At 42.1% G+C, this 20,279-nt stretch overlaps 2 protein-coding genes across 2 annotated transcripts in view; one reads left to right on the forward strand and one right to left on the reverse strand.

The window, feature by feature from the left end:
- LOC139567094 (zinc finger protein ZFP2-like) overlaps positions 1 to 20,279 on the reverse strand; it is a 303,695-nt gene that overhangs the window by 280,144 nt on the left and 3,272 nt on the right. The gene's annotated exons all lie outside the window — the stretch shown is intronic.
- On the forward strand, positions 8,031 to 15,164 carry LOC139567086 (zinc finger protein ZFP2-like). The gene is made up of 2 exons (XM_071388570.1): positions 8,031 to 8,678; positions 11,933 to 15,164. The coding sequence occupies exons 1-2, from the start codon at positions 8,276 to 8,278 to the stop codon at positions 12,982 to 12,984; spliced, it is 1,455 nt and encodes a 484-aa protein (XP_071244671.1). The 5' UTR covers positions 8,031 to 8,275; the 3' UTR covers positions 12,985 to 15,164.

Here is a 20,279-nt window from a genome sequence, read left to right on the forward strand (position 1 = left end):
AACCAATCACAAAAATCACCGAGCCAGCGTTGATGGCCCAATAAAAAAACAGCACGTTTCTGCCAGCCAATTGGATAATTCCAGTGCAGTACATGTGGACGGATAATTCCAGTACAGTACATGTGTAGAGGGATAATTTCAGTGCAGTACATGTGTAGAGGGATAATTCCAGTGCAAAACATGAGTAGAGGGATAATTCCAGTGCAGTACATGTGTAGAGGGATAATTCCAGTGCAGTACATGTGTAGAGGGATAATTCCAGGACAGTACATGTATAAAGGGTGTAGAGGGGTAATTCCAGTGCAGTACATGTGTAGAGGGATAATTCCAGTGCAGTACATGTGTAGAGGGATAATTCCAGTGCAGTACATGTGTAGAGGGATAATTCCAGTACAGTACATGTATAAAGGGTGTAGAGGGGTAATTCCAGTGCAGTACATGTGTAAAGGTTGTAGAGGGATAATTCCAGTGCTGTAACGGCTCTCCTTCGGTGAGTGAGTAGACCAAGGCGCAGCGGGTGATGAATACATAATGACTTTATTGTAAGACGAAGACAGACACGAAATACACTTGACTAAAAATACAAAATAACAAAACGAACTAGACAGACCTAAACTACGAACTTACATGAAACGAAGAACACATGAACAGGAACGACCGAATGAACGAGACGAGACAGTACCGTGTGGTGCAACAAACACAGACACAGCGACAATCACCCACAAACAAAAAGTGAGAACAACCTACCTTAATATGACTCTCAATTAGAGGAAAACGCAAAACACCTGCCTCTAATTAAGAGCCATACCAGGCAACCCAAAACCAACATAGAAACAGCAAACATAGACTGCCCACCCAAAACTCACGCCCTGACCATCACACACATACAAAACAACAGAAAACAGGTCAGGAACGTGACAGAACCCCCCCCTCAAGGTGCGAACGCCGGGCGCACCAGCACAAAGTCCAGGGGAGGGTCTGGGTGGGCATCTGACCACGGTGGTGGCTCAGGCTCCGGACGCTGTCCCCACACCACCATAGTCACTCCCCGCTTCTGTATCCCCCTCCCAATGACCACCCTCCAACTAAAACCACCTAAATGAAGGGGCAGCACCGGGATAAGGGCCAGCACCGGGATAAGGGGCAGCACCGGGATAAGGGGCAGCACCGGGATAAGGGGCAGCACCGGGCTGAGGGACGGCAGCTCCGGGCTGAGGGACTCTGGCAGGTCCTGGCTGAGGGACTCTGGCAGGTCCTGGCTGAGGGACTCTGGCAGGTCCTGGCTGAGGGACTCTGGCAGGTCCTGGCTGAGGGACTCTAGCAGGTCCTGGCTGGACGGCTCTGGCAGGTCCTGGCTGGACGGCTCTGGCAGGTCCTGGCTGGACGGCTCTGGCAGGTCCTGGCTGGACGGCTCTGGCAGGTCCTGGCTGGACGGCTCTGGCTGGTCCTGGCTGGACGGCTCTGGCTGGTCCTGGCTGGACGGCTCTGGCTGATCCGGTCTGGCGGAAGGCTCTGGCTGATCCGGTCTGGCGGAAGGCTCTGGCTGATCCGGTCTGGCGGAAGGCTCTGGCTGATCCGGTCTGGCGGAAGGCTCTGGCTGATCCGGTCTGGCGGAAGGCTCTGGCTGATCCGGTCTGGCGGAAGGCTCTGGCTGATCCGGTCTGGCGGAAGGCTCTGGCTGATCCGGTCTGGTGGAAGGCTCTGTAGGCTCTTGGCAGACGGGCGGCTTTGCAGGCTCATGGCAGACGGGCAGCTTTGCAGGCTCATGGCAGACGGGCAGTTCAGGCGCCGTTGGGCAGACGGGCAGTTCAGGCGCCGCTGGGCAGACGGGCAGTTCAGGTGCCGCTGGGCAGACGGGCAGTTCAGGCGCCGCTGGGCAGACGGGCAGTTCAGGCGCCGCTGGGCAGACGGGCAGTTCTGTAGGGAGGAGACGGAGAGACAGCCTGGTGCGCGGTACCGGAACTGGAGGCACTGGGCTGGAGACACGCACCATAGGGAGAGTGCGTGGAGGAGGAACAGGGCTCTGGAGATGCACTGGAAGCCTGGTGCGTGGTGTCGGCACTGATGGTACTGGGCTGGGGTGAGGAGGTAGCGCCGGAAATACCGGACCGTGTAGGCGTACTGGCTCCCTTGAGCACCGAGCCTGCCCAACCTTACCTGGCTGAATGCTCCCCGTCGCCCGACCAGTGCGGGGAGGTGGAATAACCCGCACCGGGCTATGTAGGCGAACCGGGGACACCATGCGTAAGGCTGGTGCCATGTAAGCCGGCCCAAGGAGACGTACTGGTGGCCAGATATGTAGAGCCGGCCTCATGGCACTTGGCTCAATGCTCAATCTAGCCCTACCAGTGCGGGGAGGTGGAATAACCCGCACTGGGCTATGCACCCGTACAGGAGACACCGTGCGCTCTACTGCGTAACACGGCGTCTGCCCGTACTCCCGCTCTCCACGGTTAGCCTGGGAAGTGGGCGCAGGTCTCCTACCTGCCCTCGGCCCACTACCTCTTAGCCCCCCCCCAAGAAATTTTAGGGTAGTACTTGCGGGCTTCCAGCCTTGCTTCCGTGCTGCCTCCTCATAACGTCGCCTCTCCGCTTTCGCTGCCTCCAGCTCCGCTTTGGGGCGGCGACACTCCACTGGCTCTGCCCAGGGTCCTTTACCGTCCAGGATCTCTTCCCATGTCCAAACCTCCTTTTCCCACTGCTGCTGTCGTGGCTGTCCGTTAACCCGCTGCTTGATCTGGGTTTGGTGGGTGATTCTGTAACGGCTCTCCTTCGGTGAGTGAGTAGACCAAGGCGCAGCGGGTGATGAATACATAATGACTTTATTGTAAGACGAAGACAGACACGAAATACACTTGACTAAAAATACAAAATAACAAAACGAACTAGACAGACCTAAACTACGAACTTACATGAAACGAAGAACACATGAACAGGAACGACCGAATGAACGAGACGAGACGAGACAGTACCGTGTGGTGCAACAAACACAGACACAGCGACAATCACCCACAAACAAAAAGTGAGAACAACCTACCTTAATATGACTCTCAATTAGAGGAAAACGCAAAACACCTGCCTCTAATTAAGAGCCATACCAGGCAACCCAAAACCAACATAGAAACAGCAAACATAGACTGCCCACCCAAAACTCACGCCCTGACCATCACACACATACAAAACAACAGAAAACAGGTCAGGAACGTGACAAGTGCAGTACATGTGGTGAGGGATAATTCCAGTGCAGTACGTGTGTAGAGGGATAATTCCAGTGCAGTACATGTGTAGAGGGCGTAGAGGGATAACTGTTTATTGACTGGAGAGAGGTAACCATATGCTGAAAACAGGTCCCTAGCGGAACGACAACAACATGGCTGCTTGTTAAAGAAGAGATGGAGGGAGAGAGTGAGGTAACCATATACATTGCACATGGACCTTAAGAAATCCTGAATGTATTGAAATGTGTTAACTTGTTATGGATAGGGGGCAGCATTTTCACGTTTGGATTAAAAGTGTGCCCAGAGTAAACTGCCTGCTACTCAGTCCCAGTTGCTAATATATGCATATTATTAGTACATTTGGATAGAAAATACTCTGAAGTTTCTAAAACTGTTTGAATGATGTCTGTGATTATAACAGAACTCATATGGCAGGCGAAAACCTGAGAAAAATCAAACCAGGAAATGGGAAATCTGAGGTTTGTAGGTTTTCAACTATTGGCCTATCGAATACACAGTGTCTATGGGGTCATTTTGCACTTCCTAAGGCTTCCACTAGATGTCAACAGTCTTTAGAACCTTGTTTGATGCTTCTACTGTGAGGTGGGGCCGAATGAGTCAGAGGTCTGCCAGAATGCCTTGAGCTCATGACGCTCGTTCACGTAAGAGCGAGCTCTGTTCCATTGCTTTTCTGAAGACAAAGGAATTCTCCGGTTGGAACATTATTGAAGATTTATGATCAAAACATCCTAAAGATTGATTCTATACTTAGTTTGACATGTTTCTAAGAACTGTAATATGACTTTTCGCCTGAACTTTTGCCTGGACCTGCCCGCGAGAGTTTAGATTGTGTACTGAACGCGCGAACCAAAAGGAGTAATTTGGACATAAATGATGGACTTTATGGAACAAATCAAACATTTATTGTGGAACTGGGATTCCTGGGAGTGCATTCTGATGAAGATCATCAAAGGTAAGTGAATATTTATAATTCTATTTCTGACTTATGTTGACTCCAACATGGCAGTTATCTTTTTGGGTTGTGTATGTCTCTGATTATTGCATGGTTTGCTTTTTCCGTCAAGTTTTTTTGAAATCTGACACAGCGGTTACATTAAGGAGAAGTATATCTTTAAATCTGTGAATAACACTTGTATCTTTTATCAATGTTTATTATGAGTATTTCTGTAAATTGATGTGGCTCTGTGCAAATTCACGGGATGTTTTGGAGGCAAAGCCAAATGTAAACTGAGGATTTTGGATATAAATATGAACTTGATCGAACAAAACATACATGTATTGTGTAACATGTTGTCCCGGGAGTGTCATCTGATGAAGAATATCAAAGGTTAGCGATTAATTTCATCAATATTTCTGCTTTTTGTGACTCCTCTCTTTGGTTGGAAAATCGCTGTATGCTTTCTGTGACTAGTTGCTGTCCTAACATAATGATATGTTCTGCTTTCGCCGAAAAGCTTTTTTGAAATCGTACACTGTGGTTGGATTAACGAGATTGTTATCTTTAAAATGGTGTCTAATACTTGTATGTTTGAGAAATTTGAATTATGATATTTCTGTTGATTGAATTTGGCGCCCTGCAATTTCATTGGCTGTTGGCGAGTGGTTCCGCTAGTCCTAGACAGGTTTTAATAACCCATCATTTTCATAACCTATCATTTATATACACTGCTCAAAAAAATAAAGGGAACACTTAAACAACACAATGTAACTCCAAGTCAATCACACTTCTGTGAAGTCAAACTGTCCACTTAGGAAGCAACACTGATTGACAATAAATGTCACATGCTGTTGTGCAAATGGAATAGACAACAGGTGGAAATTATAGGCAATTAGCAAGACACCCCCAATAAAGGAGTGGTTCTGCAGGTGGTGACCACAGACCACTTCTCAGTTCCTATGCTTCCTGGCTGATGTTTTGGTCACTTTTGAATGGTGGCCGTGCTTTCACTCTAGTGGTAGCATGAGACGGAGTCTACAACCCACACAAGTGGCTCAGGTAGTGCAGCTCATCCAGGATGGCACATCAATGCGAGCTGTGGCAAGAAGGTTTGCTGTGTCTGTCAGCGTAGTGTCCAGAGCATGGAGGCGCTACCAGGAGACAGGCCAGTACATCAGGAGACGTGGAGGAGGCCGTAGGAGGGCAACAACCCAGCAGCAGGACCGCTACCTCCGCCTTTGTGCAAGGAGGAGCACTGCCAGAGCCCTGCAAAATGACCTCCAGCAGGCCACAAATGTGCATGTGTCAGCATATGGTCTCACAAGGGGTCTGAGGATCTCATCTCGTTACCTAATGGCAGTCAGGCTACCTCTGGCGAGCACATGGAGGGCTGTGCGGCCCTCCATGTGTGCGGCCCTCCATCATTGACATTTATTGTCAATCAGTGTTGCTTCCTAAGTGGACAGTTTGATTTCACAGAAGTGTGATTGACTTGGAGTTACATTGTGTTGTTTAAGTGTTCCCTTTATTTTTTTGAGCAGTGTATGTTAACCCATCATTTATACCTGTTAATTCATAACCCATCATTTATACCTGTTAATTCATAACCCATCATTTATAACTGTTAGTTCATAACCCTTCATTTATACCTGTTAGTTCATAACCCATCATTTTTACCTGTTAGTTCATAACCCATCATTTATACCTGTTAGTTCATAACCCATCGTTTATACCTGTTAGTTCATAACCCATCGTTTATACCTGTTAGTTCATAACCCATCGTTTATACCTGTTAGTTCATAACCCATCGTTTATACCTGTTAGTTCATAACCCATCGTTTGTACCTGTTAGTTCATAACCCATCATTTGTACCTGTTAGTTCATAACCCATTGTTTATACCTGTTAATTCATAATCCATCATTTATACCTGTTAATTCAGGGACGGTTCAGGCAGGCTGGCACGCTCCCTGACCTTACTTGGCAGGAACTAATGGGGATCCATAATAAACCCCAGGAAGAGTAGCCTCTGCCTTTGCAGGAACTAATGGGGATCCATAGTAAACCCCAGGAAGAGTAGCTGTTGCCTTGGCAGGAACTAATGGGGATCCATAATAAATACAAATACTTGTATCAATATATTTGTCTCTCTTTTTTCTCGGATTCGAAAATGCTAATTAGCATCAAAGTAGACGACATGCAAGACTACAAATCCCTGCAAGCTCCTGCATGTCATCTCTAGCCGACACCTTTCACAGAACAGTTCACTGAATTGTCCATTGAAATAAATGTTGACAATTTAATCATTGCTTCATAAAGGCCTGATTGGTGGAGTGCTGCAGAGATGGTCATCCTTCTGGAAGGTTCTCCCATCTCCACAGAGGAACTCTGGAGCTCTGTCAGGGTGAACATCGGGTTCTTGTTCACCTCCCTGACCAAGGCCCTTCTCCCCTGATTTCTCAGTTTGGCCAGGCGGCCAGCTCTAGGAAGAGTCTTGGTGGTTCCAAACTTCTTCCTTTTAAGAATGATGGAGGCCACTGTGTTCTTGGGGACCTTCAATGCTGAAACCATTTTTTGGTACCTTTCCCCAGATCTGTGCTTCGAATTCCTTTGACCTCATGGCTTGTTTTTTGCTCTGACATGCACTGTAAACTGTGGGACTTTATATAGACAGGTGTGTGCCTCTCCAAATCATGTCTAATCAATTGAATTTACCACAAGTGGACTCCAATCAAGCTGGAGAAACATCTCAAGGATGATCAATGGAATCAGGATACATCTGAGCTCAATTTCGAGTCTCATAGCAAAGGGTCTGAATACTTAAGTAAATACATTTGCAAAAATGTCTAAACCTGTTTTGGGGTTGTCCATTATGGGCTATTGTGTGTAGATTGATGAGGGGAAAAAATATTCCATTTTAGAATAAGGCTGTAATGTCACTAAATGTGGAAAAAGTGAAGGGGTCTGAATACTTAATGAATGCGCTGTATTTCACTGGCAGATTTTTCTACCACTGGCAGAGTTTTCTACCATTGGCAGTTTTGTACATAGTCACGTGAAACGTGGTATAGAAAAGTCCAATCTTAGGAGAGTACATGGGAGGCACTATACTGTGTGTCTGCAGGTGTCTATCTGGTCAAAACCACTGATACAGGTGCCCCTCCACCCTCTGGTGGGATGGATCATGTCTACAGAGAAACATAGATTCAAATACTTTGATTTGTGTGTATTGGTTATACTGTATGTTGTGAAATTGTTAGATATCACTTGTTAGATATTACTGCACTGTCGGAGCTAGAAACACAAGCATTTCACTACACCCGCAATAACATCTGCTAAATACGTGTAAGTGACCAATAAAATGTGATTTTGATTTGAAATAAACTTCCTATTTATCAAAGGTGCTTTTGGTTGGGGTCAACGTGAATCCAAAGGATTTGAATTTGTTAAGTCCATATTGATACAGAAACACAAAGCCATGATTTATATTTATTAAGAACAAGTTGATAGTCATGAAAAATTGGAAGAATTGAATAAACCACATTTTGGCTATGATAAAAGATATGCCTCTGGGGTCAAAATGATCCGTGTCAGAAGTGTGGATCAATGCAAATATGTAGTTGTGTGTAAAGTTTGTTTTAAATTCTCACTCATTAAACACGAACTCATTAAACACGAATCAATCAACACATGCTTCTCTTTGAACGACTTAATATAATAATAAACTTTTATGAAAAAAACAAAAAATAAACGTTTGGTTCCTCAACTGCGTTGCCCATTCCAGTCAGCAGATGGCGATTTGCTTCTTTTAGGTTCAGGCGATGCTGCCAGTGTGACGTTTAATCTAGTGGACGGGGCGCTCCTTCAACAACAACAGCTAGTCAGACCCATCGGTAGCTTTCTAGCAAACATAGCTACAACATTCACGCTCTTTACAATGTTTTGGTGTATATTAGTCGCTGTGTATTAAACACACTTCTGTCGTATGTACTTGTTGGCCCATTTAATTATATATTTACGTTGTTTGTCAGCTAGCTGGTTTGCTAAGTTAGCTTAGAACTAGGCTAGTCACTAATGCTAGCTAGCTAACATCTCCGACCATGAGTTCACTAAACTACTCTCCTCCTGCTATAGAAGAGGGGGTCTGTTGGACGGAGAAAGAAGCTCTCGTCAAAGAGGAGGAGGAAGAGAAGGATGTTACAATACAAAAACAAGTAGAGGGTGAGGCTGTTACCGTGAAAGAAGAAGAGAAAGACGTTACAGTGAAAGAAGAGGGGTTCAGAGTGAAAGAGGAGGAGGATGTTACAGTAAAAGATGAGGAGGATTCAGTTTTTGAGGTGAAAGAGGAGGGGGGGGAGATTACTGTCACATCGGAAGAGGAAGAAGAGGAGGAAACTGGATATCTGGGCCCGATTTCCCAAACGCAATTTAAGGCATCCAGTGGTTCTAACGATGAACTTAGCCATAAGATGGTTTCGAGAAACCGGGCCGTGATTACCGCTGGTAAGTACTATCTTAAAAACAGAGGCACAAACTCTGCAGTTGAACTGATGTTTGGTGTTAAAGGGGAAATCAACAATTGCTACATCCATATTTTGACTTTTAAATAATTTATTTATAGCCATTGATTCTTGAAGAATATAACACATGCCTCATGAGCTTAGTTAAACTGTTTACCCCATCAGAACCCCAAATAAGCTTTTTTTACTCCAATGTTTAGAAACAATGTAAACCAAGCACTGTATAGCCTCAACGTGGTTAAAACTATAATGTTGATATCATGGATAGTCAGTCCTTGCATCCATAGGTCTGTCTATGAATTTGAGAGTAGTTACATTTCTCCAACCCCATCATCATCTTATTACCAAAACAGTGGTGGAATGACATATTTGTTGACTGCAGATTGGTTGATTGATTGTGACCTTTTTTAAAGGGACAACCTAGGATTTAAAAATCAATAAAATGGCTACCCAGAGACTTGGTTTGGTAAACAGCTGAGGGATGGGGGTTGGAGAAATGTAACCACTCAAGTGCCGAATGGTGAAAGGGCGAGAGCTGGAAATATTTTACGAAAATACTTTGAGGAACTATTGTCATTCTCAATTGATTTTGATTAGACTTTGTTTACTTGCTGTTTGAGGTGAAGAAAAAATTACTTTGAGAAGCTCCACAACTCATTAGTGGTGCAGCGTTAAGACAATGAGAAGTACTATCAGACATCCCCAAATGGGCACATTTATAGGCAGGTAGACTAATCCTACTTCTATATGCGCATTCAGGTGTGCGTCCTTACTCAACATTGACAGGAGTGTTTCAAATGAAAGACAATTTAATGAATTGACAAAACTGGCGTATCTTGCGGGGTCAGGTCTGGGTGGTCTGCCATAGGCCGTTTCATTTAGTATCCGTTTGGGTCAGCATTATGAAAACCTAGTTTCCCTCCTTCAGGGAACAGTAGTTATAGTCAGCTTATGATAAACTTCAACATAAATACTGGATCTTGCTGTCGGACAATTTTGTCAGTCAAATTACAAACATCACGACATGCAACAACAAGCAAAGTGCTTCTTCGTTCATTACTCTGGTAAAGACAGTTATGCCGTGATCCACGTTGGATCCAACATCCCTAACAAATTGATGTTTATAATGTTATTGTCTGCTTGATTTCCCGTAGGGTCTCATTAGTCTGTTTGGACACAGAGATACTTAGCTCATAATGTGTAGAGAACTATTCCTTGATGGATACTCTATTGTACAACACACAGAGCTATTTTCCTTTATTCAGGACATTTAGAATGACAACACATTACAGAGTAGCCTAGTGGGATTATTCACAAAATTATATGGTGATCAGCTTATGAAATGTCATGACAAAGACATTTTAGTTTCCATGTTTAACCTGAAATATTAAATTATTTATAGTCCTAGGTCTATGTTGTTGTTAGGTGAAGTTATGGGTCCTACAGTAGGTCTATGTTATAGTTATGGGTCCTACAGTAGGTCTAGGTTGTAGTTAGGTGAAGTTATGGGTTCTACAGTAGGTCTATGTTATTGTTAGGTGAAGTTATGGGTCCTACAGTAGGTCTATGTTATTGTTAGGTAAAGTTATGGGTCCTACAGTAGGTCTATGTTATAGTTATGGGTCCTACAGTAGGTCTATGTTATTGTTAGGTGAAGTTATGGGTCCTATAGTAGGTCTATGTTGTTGTTAGGTGAAGTTATGGGTCCTATAGTAGGTCTATGTTGTTGTTAGGTGAAGTTATGGGCCAATTTGTTCAACACTTAGTGTACAAACCCTCATTGTCAGGCTGATGGAGCCAAAGAGCATTTTACTGGTTGAAGTCGTTTTTAAATATAAAGTAGTACATTTTAGACAATAACACAAACATTATATCAATCAGGACATTCAAACGAGCCTTACAGTTATAATCCAAAGTAGTGTGAAATGCACTCATCAGCAACCTGGAAATGGAGGCTTTATTTGCTGTCAGCCTATGAGAACTCCCCTGAGTTTTCCCCCACGGTGGTGAATTAGTGAATAGACACAGAGCTTAATGTGAGTTTCCTTGAGTAGCACTCCTGATCTTGCGCTGTAATATTCAGAATACATTGTGGAAAAACTAAAATCTTGGCTCACCAATTTTGCTCTATGCAGATATACTACATCCATAACTAGTGGTTTCCTCATTACCAGATATACTACATCCATAACTAGTGGTTTCCTCATTACCAGATATACTACATCCATAACTAGTGGTTTCCTCATTAGCAGATATACTACATCCATAACTAGTGGTTTCCTCATTCCCAGATATACTACATCCATAACTAGTGGTTTCCTCATTACCAGATATACTACATCCATAACTAGTGGTTTCATCATTACCAGATGTACTACATCCATAACTAGTGGTTTCCTCATTACCAGATATACTACATCCATAACTAGTGGTTTCCTCATTACCAGATATACTACATCCATAACTAGTGGTTTCCTCATTCCCAGATATACTACATCCATAACTAGTGGTTTCCTCATTACCAGATATACTACATCCATAACTAGTGGTTTCATCATTACCAGATGTACTACATCCATAACTAGTGGTTTCCTCATTACCAGATATACTACATCCATAACTAGTGGTTTCCTCATTACCAGATATACTACATCCATAACTAGTGGTTTCCTCATTACCAGATATACTACATCCATAACTAGTGGTTTCCTCATTACCAGATATACTACATCCATAACTTGTGGTTTCCTCATTACCAGATGTACTACATCCATAACTAGTGGTTTCCTCATTACCAGATATACTACATCCATAACTAGTGGTTTCCTCATTACCAGATATACTACATCCATAACTAGTGGTTTCCTCATTGCCAGATATACTACATCCATAACTAGCGGTTTCTGCATTAGCAGGGAGGAGTTTCTGCAACCAAATTGTGTGCGCATCGCCCTCCTGCCGCAAAAAACACAGAAAGGGGCCTATATTGGAGACCAAAAGTCGTCTGGCACACTGCTTAGGATTTCAAAAACTTTAATAACTTATTTCTAGCCTACAATCATTGATGTTACTACTGTGAAAACGAGAAAACAAGACAATTGTCATATAATTTAACAGCTGTCAATTGTTGGACAACTTCATGGGTATGCTCTGGGCATCACCTTTTACCTCAAATTAACAGTGGATTTCTGCTGTTGTGGGCCTTTAACCTTCTGTCTGACGTTGTCATTCACACAGGAGAGAGACGGGACTATCGTGGATCCTCTGGGGAGTCTCAACAACATCATGATGCTGACGAGGCAGAGAAGAGTCTCTCCACATCAGAACTCCTCATGAAACACCTGCAGAGACCCACAGGGAAGAGAACTCACTGCTGCTCTGACTGTGGGAAACGTTGCAAATCTTCATCAGAACTTAAAATACACCAGCGAGTACACACAGGAGAGAAGCCTTATAGCTGTGATCAATGTTGGAAGAGTTTTACTCAGTCAAGCTCCCTGAAATCACACCATAGAACACACACTGGAGAGAAACCTTTTGGCTGTTATCAATGTGGGAGGAGTTTTACTCAGCTAAGCAGCCTGATAGTACACCGGCGGGGACACACAGGAGAGAAACCTTATAGCTGTAATCAATGTGGGAAGAGTTTTACTACATCTAGCTATCTAACTATACACCAGAGAACACACACAGGAGAGAAACCTTATGGCTGTGATCAATGTGGGAAGAGTTTTACTCAGCTAAGCAGCCTGATAGTACACCGGCGGGGACACACAGGAGAGAAACCTTATAGCTGTGATCAATGTGTGAACAGTTTTACCTCATCTAGCTATCTAACTATACACCAGAGAACACACACTGGAGAGAAACCTTATAGCTGTGATCAATGTGGGAAGAGTTTTACTCAACTAAGCAGCCTGATAGTACACCAGCGGGGCCATACAGGAGAGAAACATAGCTGTGATCAATGTGGGAAGATTTTTACCTCATCTAGCTATCTAACTATACACCAGAGAATACACACAGGAGATAAATCTTATGGCTGTGATCACTGTGGGAAGAGTTTTATTCGGCTACAAACCCTGAAATCACACCAGAGAATACACACTGGAGAGAAACCTTATAGCTGTAATCAATGTGGGAAGAGTTTTACGCAGCTAAACGGCTTGATATCACACCAGAGAACACACACAGGAGAGAAACCTTGTGGCTGTGATCAATGTGACAAGAGATACTCTGATAAAAGATCTCTGATTAAACATCAGAAAATACATGGAGTTGTTTCATGATATCAATGAAATAATGTCACAATGTAGAATGTTTTAACATTGTAGTAGGAGTATTTTAATGATGTCACAATGTAGATTTTTTTAACATTGTAGAAGGAGTATTTTAATGATGTCACAATGTAGAACCCTAAATGTTTGTTAAATTGATTTTAGCCTCAGGGAAAAAATCCAGGCTCTGAATTGAAAGAGTTTCTATTTATGAGATTTATCAAAAAAGTGACTAACAAAAATAGAGTTGTGTTACACTTACCACGTTGGTGACCCACTTGAATCAAAATGCAACACTTCAAAATGTTTAGGTTTTCAATATATCCCAAACTGTTTCTGCATATTGGTTATTGATTTGGACACGTTAAACCTGTGTTTTGACATTGCGCTATTCCCATTTAGCAAAATGTATTTGAAAAGACGTTGAAAAGAAGACTATGCCCAACGTCCAATATATGTTCTGTCCAGTATATGTTCGGTTGTAGTTGAAAGTGAAAGTTGAAAAGATGTCTTTTCGGGTCGATTGTTTTCAATGACTTGAAAACTGCTTCATTTCAACGTACTTGCTGCTTTTTCACCTATAATCAATTTAATTAACAATCTGACATCACTCCAGTATTTCTTGACAACATCAAGTGCTAATTGTCTTTTTTCCACTACTGAAGAAGCATGACTCAAATCACCTCATATTTCAAACATTCAGCCTGACAAAAGGTACATGTTTTATTATTCCAGCCTCACCATTAAGTTAATTATTGCCAATACATATTAACAAAGGGGTGTACATTTGGTTTTGATATTTCATATTTACAATTATGTAACATTTAGTAATCATAGTTATTCATGCAACCAACTTGACATTTTTGGGTACATTTATATTGACGTTGTTGCCCTGTTTTTATAATATCAGGGTTCATTCTCAGATGTGCCAACCCAAATGTACTAGAGCATGACATTGGGGACTGGGCCCCGATCTAACAGCATGCCTTTTGAGTGAACCCTGAAAAGAGAGAGAAGCTCCGCAGTGGAAAGTTACTACGGATATCGCAGGAGTTTCCTCTTGAAATCAGACATGTCCGTGGTAAGGAAAACTTGGTTGCTGATTATCTCTGGGGTGGGCAGTCAAAAAGATTTGTGTTTTGCGTTTAGCCAGTGTGTTACCATGATCACAATTTATTTTGAGTTTTATCTCTTATTCTTTTCCGTATTGAAACTGCACTGTTGGTTAGGGGCTCGTAAGTAAGAGTTCCAGTGTTGTATCCGGCGCATGTGACTAATACTATTTGATTTGAGTTTTGTTTGGGCTCATTCCAAGGGGACGAGAGTTCTAGAAGCTAGTGAGTTTTAGGAAGACAGGGAGTTCTAGAAGCTAGTGAGTTTTAGGAAGACAGGGAGTTCTAGAAGCTAGTGAGTTTTAGGAAGACAGGGAGTTCTAGAAGCTAGTGAGTTTTAGGAAGACGAGAGTTCTAGAAACTAGTGAGTTTTAGGATTCTATAGAAAGAAAAATGAGAAAAAAATAATATGATTGTTTATTATTATTTAGGAATAGGTGTTTTTTCTTGTTTTTAATTGTTGACAGCCAGTACACACCATGTTTATATTGGTGAAGGTGAAGCATTGTAGTTGATTATAATGTGAAATGGAAGTTTTCTGTTGGTGGTGAGCAAACTTGTCCGACAAAAATATAGGATATATTTGTTGTCTTTCGGGGGAAGGTGTTCCAGGCTTTGTTTTTTCCATTTATGTTTTGAGGTTGGACTTTAGCACGTCTAGCTCATTAGCATGTAGGACGCACTGATTGATGGAGAGTCAACACCTTTTTGGTTTGCTTCCTGTCTCTAAGTTTGGTGTGTGTTTTTATTTTGTTTGCCTCTTCTTGGGCAGATTTAGTGGGTCTCATGGTGGGTGTCTTTGATGTCCCAGTTGTTGTTACTAGTCAACTTCCAGTGGACACCCCCATAGTGTCTTTCAGAGCCCCTCCTAAAAAACAAGCTAATATTTTGGGTTGGATATTGCATCCAATTAATATTTTAATCAATAGAATTTCCTTAATGTTTATTAGTCTTTCAGTTGTTAATCTTCTGTTTGTTGTGTACGTTTATTTTCATTTTGTTTTATTCCTGTGAAGCCATTGTGTTGCATCCATGTCTGAAATGTGCTGTATAAATAAAGCTTAATTTGATTTCAACAAATGAACCCAATGATTGACCAATCAACAGACTGATGGTCCATCTTAGTATCAAAACAGTATCAATCCCACTTTTCCAGCCTGCTGAAGGTGTGGTGGAGTGGTAAACACCACCCCCGGCTCTACCAAGAGCTTGAGGTGGTCTCCCACAGCTCTGCTTATGTCATGTTCTGTGGCCTTGCCGTTCCATTTCTTGACTGCCCCTGCAACACAGAAACACATTTAGTCATATTATATAAAACACTCAAAGTAATGGATATGGAGCATCTACGGCCTCAGTTACACCTGGCACCTAAATGTGACTTCTGTCATCCGATCACTCTAAGCTGCATTAGGTTCAGATCTACCAGGATGGGCCTTTGACATAGTCTGGACGCAGTCAGGCCACTAAATATAAATAAGCAACGTAAAGAGGTGGGGTGAATGATTGGGGAAAAGTACATTCTACACAAATGACCTTCATAATAGCAAAGAACAAATGTGTGCCTGAGGGGAAATCAACTTTCATACAGCCAAAAGGGGTGAGAAATTACACCCATATCAGTGGACAATTTGCACTAATGTAAATAAACATAGATGATGGAACATATTCCCTTTTGCTGACGTGATGAACCACTAAGAGGACATAAATATTTACCATCTAAACCATGTGTGACCTATCACCTCTCTGGCTGTAGAAGTGTTCTTCCTAACCAGTCCCTCAACAGCTCTCTGACTGAGCTCCACCCTCACTGGGACTTCAGAGGAGAGGAAAGCTGAGGAGGGATGGAAGGATGAATGGATCAGTCAGTCAATAAAGTGTAGAGCTGCTGTCTATGCTTTCTGACAAAATCACTATTTTAGTAGTTCATTAAAGTAAATAAGGCTTTATGATTGCTGAATACCAACTATCAATCACTTAGATCATGTATTTTCAGGTAGAGATACATCCTTGGGACGTCCCTAGCCCATTGAAGTTGACATTTAAAATTGTTACGGTTAGGGTTTAGGGTAGGGATGTCCCAAGGACCCCGGATAGCATTGACCATTGTGCATTCTTCTGTCTCTTTTACATAGCAGGTGATGGGTTCTGACTTCTGAACATGAAAATATGAAATATCCTTATTATGTGAAATTGAATGAAACAATAATGTATGTTGATGCTAATATGATGTACAATATTCCATGATGTTTCTATATGATAACAATAGAGTAATATATTTAATATGATGTACAATATTCCATGACGTTTCTATATGATAACAATAGAGTAATATATTTAATATGCCATATACTCTTTTTTAACAGTTTCACTAATTAATTTTTATTAACTTAATTATTATGATCCAAGGTCAGTTCATGTCTCAACTCATACTGTATTGGAGCAGCAGCAGCTGACTGCCCAGTTCACCGTCAGTTCACCATCTCACCTCATACTGTATTGGAGCAGCAGCAGCTGACTGCCCGGTTCAACATCAGTTCACCGTCTCACCTCATACTGTATTGGAGCAGCAGCAGCTGACTTGATCGTTGATGCTAATCATCATGTTTTGAATCTGAGAGTAAATAGAGCCGACTACACTCTAAAAATGAAGGGTTCAACTGGAGTTGTTCTCAGATCCCCTAAGAACCGTAGGGTTCTTGGTCAATGAAAAACAGCCCCAAAAGGTTCTTCAAAGAACTTGTTAGAAGGGGGGTTCTTCGAGGAACCTCCGTTGTTGCTGGACTTATTCCGGGAACTTCGCAATTACAACTGAAAACGATGGTGACAAGTTTGGATGCGACAACAGTTAAAAAGGTTTAGTTGGGTTGATGTTTGGCTCTGAATATGTATCTAAGTAATTTATATATAATAATATAACATACTAATAATGAATACCGAAGACAATGATGGTTTTCTGTGAACATCTTCCATAACGTTACGATAGTTAATTACCGTAAATATTAGAAAGCCGGGTTTGACGGTCGGCGTTGTTTGAGCTACAGTACAGTACCGTTATCTAGCTAGATAACGTTATGTCCTAACTAGGCACAACTAGGTTTGGATTATTTCCTCAACTATATTCTTTCACATATATTGTATATCGTTTCCATAAAGCCAACATGGCTTTACACTCATTAACGTACGTTTCCAATCTAGAGCATTTCTCACTTTTGTGAGAATGAACTAGCTAACGTTAACTAACTAACTAACTAAGGACGGTGACCTGTCCAGACGAGATGTTACAACGAACTGAATCGTCAATGGAGGTCTTCCTCTTTATATAGCCTGCTACAGCATGCACTACTATTATCTCACAAGGGGGCATAACGTTACATGTACAATACTATCCCATTTTTGAAACGTTATGGACAATACTATGCCATTTTGGAAACGTTACATGTACAATACTATCCCATTTTGGAAATGTTACATGGACAATACTATCCCATTTTGGAAACGTTACATGTACAATACTATCCCATTTTGGAAACGTTACATGTTCGCCCCCTTGTGGAGGGAAATTAATATCTTAGATGGTATCTGTAGATGGGATTCAAATGCATAATGGTATTAATACAGTGTCCAGACTACCTCTTTTGTATAAATGCCCTTTAGACTCCAAACACAGTATTGCCACGCAGCAAAATGTTTTGTATAATCTTTCAAGTCAGCCTGATAAAATATTGAACAATTTGTGTTCAAAGATATCTTGAAATGTGATATTAGGCCTGTATGGCAGTACTGTTACTGTATGGCAGTACTGTATTGGCTAGTGCTTTCTCCAATATGTTCTTCTATTTTACATTACATTGTATGTCGATGCCATATATCTTTATTTAATATATATATATGCTTTAATGCTTCTAAGACTATTCTTTGACATTTTCTCCTCTTTCTTTGAAATTCTTATAGGACAGAACATGGACACAATGCAATTGGGATCAAGAAGGAGGTACAGATCTGTTGTAGGACAGCTGCATTTGAAGTATACATTTAACCTACATAGCAGTCAATACAAACTGACATCTATTAGCAAACAACTGTGTGCAAATGATCTTTTCAGATCTTCTCAGAAATGAATCAAGTCCAGGGAATGGATATGAGAGTGAAATCCCGCTGGCCTTTGATGGGGAGAACATCCACGCCCTCGAGGACGTCCCTATGGGACTTGGGGCTCTGCTAGGCCTGTATTTTTTATTTCAGTGTCAGGATGGCTCTAGGTTGCCCGCAACCGTCCAATGATAGATGTCTTTGAGTCGACTGACTTTCAGATCATCCTCCACTGACTGACTCTCAGATCATCCTCCACTGACTCGGCCCTGTCTACACCTCCAAGGTGCCCCCTACACAAGAATACAAACTCAGAGACTTTTATTAAAACTATACTTTGCGTGTTTCGCTCACCTCTTTTTTTTTAAACTACGTTCGAGATGTGTTATCCACTCGGCTCGCTGCCTCTCAGATCAAAGGTGGGTCCATCTGCTCTGTTGCCAAAGTGTGGTCTCCCTGAGATCCCAAGTTAGAGGGATCCCTCGTGCACCATTTACCCATGTCGTCAGGAGCGGTCACCAAGTGAAGATTCACATGCCCATCGCCAAATGTGGTGGTTAATTTCTTTAATATCAAATGAGGAGAAACAAACATATCACACAAGTCAGAGTTATTCTTAAACTAAATCTTTATTCACTTATTAATAAGGGAGCAGGTCAATACAACACACAAATATAAAGTGAATCAATTGAGTGCTCTACGATAATGATGGCTGGTCGGCAAATCACCCCCAGATGATTCTTTGAGAGCCACGAGACAAAAGTACAAAGGTCTTTTACAGCCAAGATGCACCCCTTTCAACCTACATGACTTACAACAGATATATAGAACGGGTCACAAGATTAAGATTTGTATGAAATATACTTATAATTCTCAGCAGACAGCATCTGCTGTAAAAACAGTACTCTTTGTGTAGAGACCAGGGTCTGGCCCTGAGGTCATCTCTCCCTGGTACCATATAGAACAGAAACATTAACTCATGCTCTGGAATGTGGTCTTTAGGTTTTATCACCCAAAATACATTGTAAATCTCCTGTCAGTGTTTTCTCACAGAGGCCCATCCTCAGTAGAACACAGACACAATAGTTCTAAGAACCCTCTATTCTGTTGCAATAAACCACCATTTGATGCAATAAAAGTATTATAACATAATGTTGCAGTTTTGCTCTCAGTGTCCACTGAAAGTTGACTAGTAACAACAACTGGGACCTAAAAGACACCCACCATGAGACCCACTAAATTTGCCCAAGAAGAGGGAAACAAAAGAAAAACCCACACCAAACTTAAAGACAGGAAGCAAACCAAAAAGGTGGATCGACTAAAGGTGTTGACTCTCCACATCTATCAAGACAACTGGAGCACTGGGCCAGACACTCTTAAATAGAACCTGGACCAGCTCAGGTGAAACACCTTCCCACTAACGAGATGGACAAGCCAGCACAGGTGTAACAAATACTGACTAACGAGGTGACACCAATTGGTGCCCTACGCGCTAACGTGCTATACGCGCTAACGAGCTATACGCGCTAACGAGCTATACGCGCTAAAGTCCAACCTCAAAACATAAATGGAAAAACCAAAGCCTGTAACACCTTACCCCTTAAGACAACAAATATATCCTATATTTTTGTTGGACAAGTATGCTCACCCCCAACAGAAAACAACTTCCATTTCACATAATCAACTACAATGCTTCTACAATATAAACATAGTGTCTACTGGCTGTCAACAATTAAAAACAAGAATAAACACGTATTTCTAAATAATAATATACAATAGTATTATTTTTAAAATCCTTTTTCTTTCAATAGAATCCTAAAACCCACTAGCTTCTAGAACTCTCGTCCCATTGGAACGAGCCCAAACAAAACTTATCTCCAATACGGAAAAAGGTGCAGTCAAAATAAATTGTGATCCATGGCAACGCACTGGCTAAACGCAAAACACAAAACATTTTGACTGCCCACCCTTGAGACAATCAGCAACCAACTCCTGCAATATCCGTAGTAACTTTCCACCTTACTTCTCTCTCTCTTTTCAGGGTTCACTCGATAGGCATGTTGTTGGATCGGGCCCAGTCCCCAATGTCATGCATTTGGGTTAGCA

The sequence above is a fragment of the Salvelinus alpinus genome, unplaced genomic scaffold (genome assembly GCF_045679555.1).
Source record: "Salvelinus alpinus unplaced genomic scaffold, SLU_Salpinus.1 scaffold_43, whole genome shotgun sequence".
Taxonomy (NCBI): domain Eukaryota; kingdom Metazoa; phylum Chordata; class Actinopteri; order Salmoniformes; family Salmonidae; genus Salvelinus; species Salvelinus alpinus.

Bases quoted from the DNA above. Each gene is read 5' to 3' on its own strand.
- LOC139567086 (XM_071388570.1), top strand. From the start codon at position 8,276: ATGAGTTCACTAAACTACTCTCCTCCTGCTATAGAAGAGGGGGTCTGT. The intron at 8,679-11,932 runs GTAAGTACTATC...TCATTCACACAG, and splicing joins CCGGGCCGTGATTACCGCTG to GAGAGAGACGGGACTATCGT.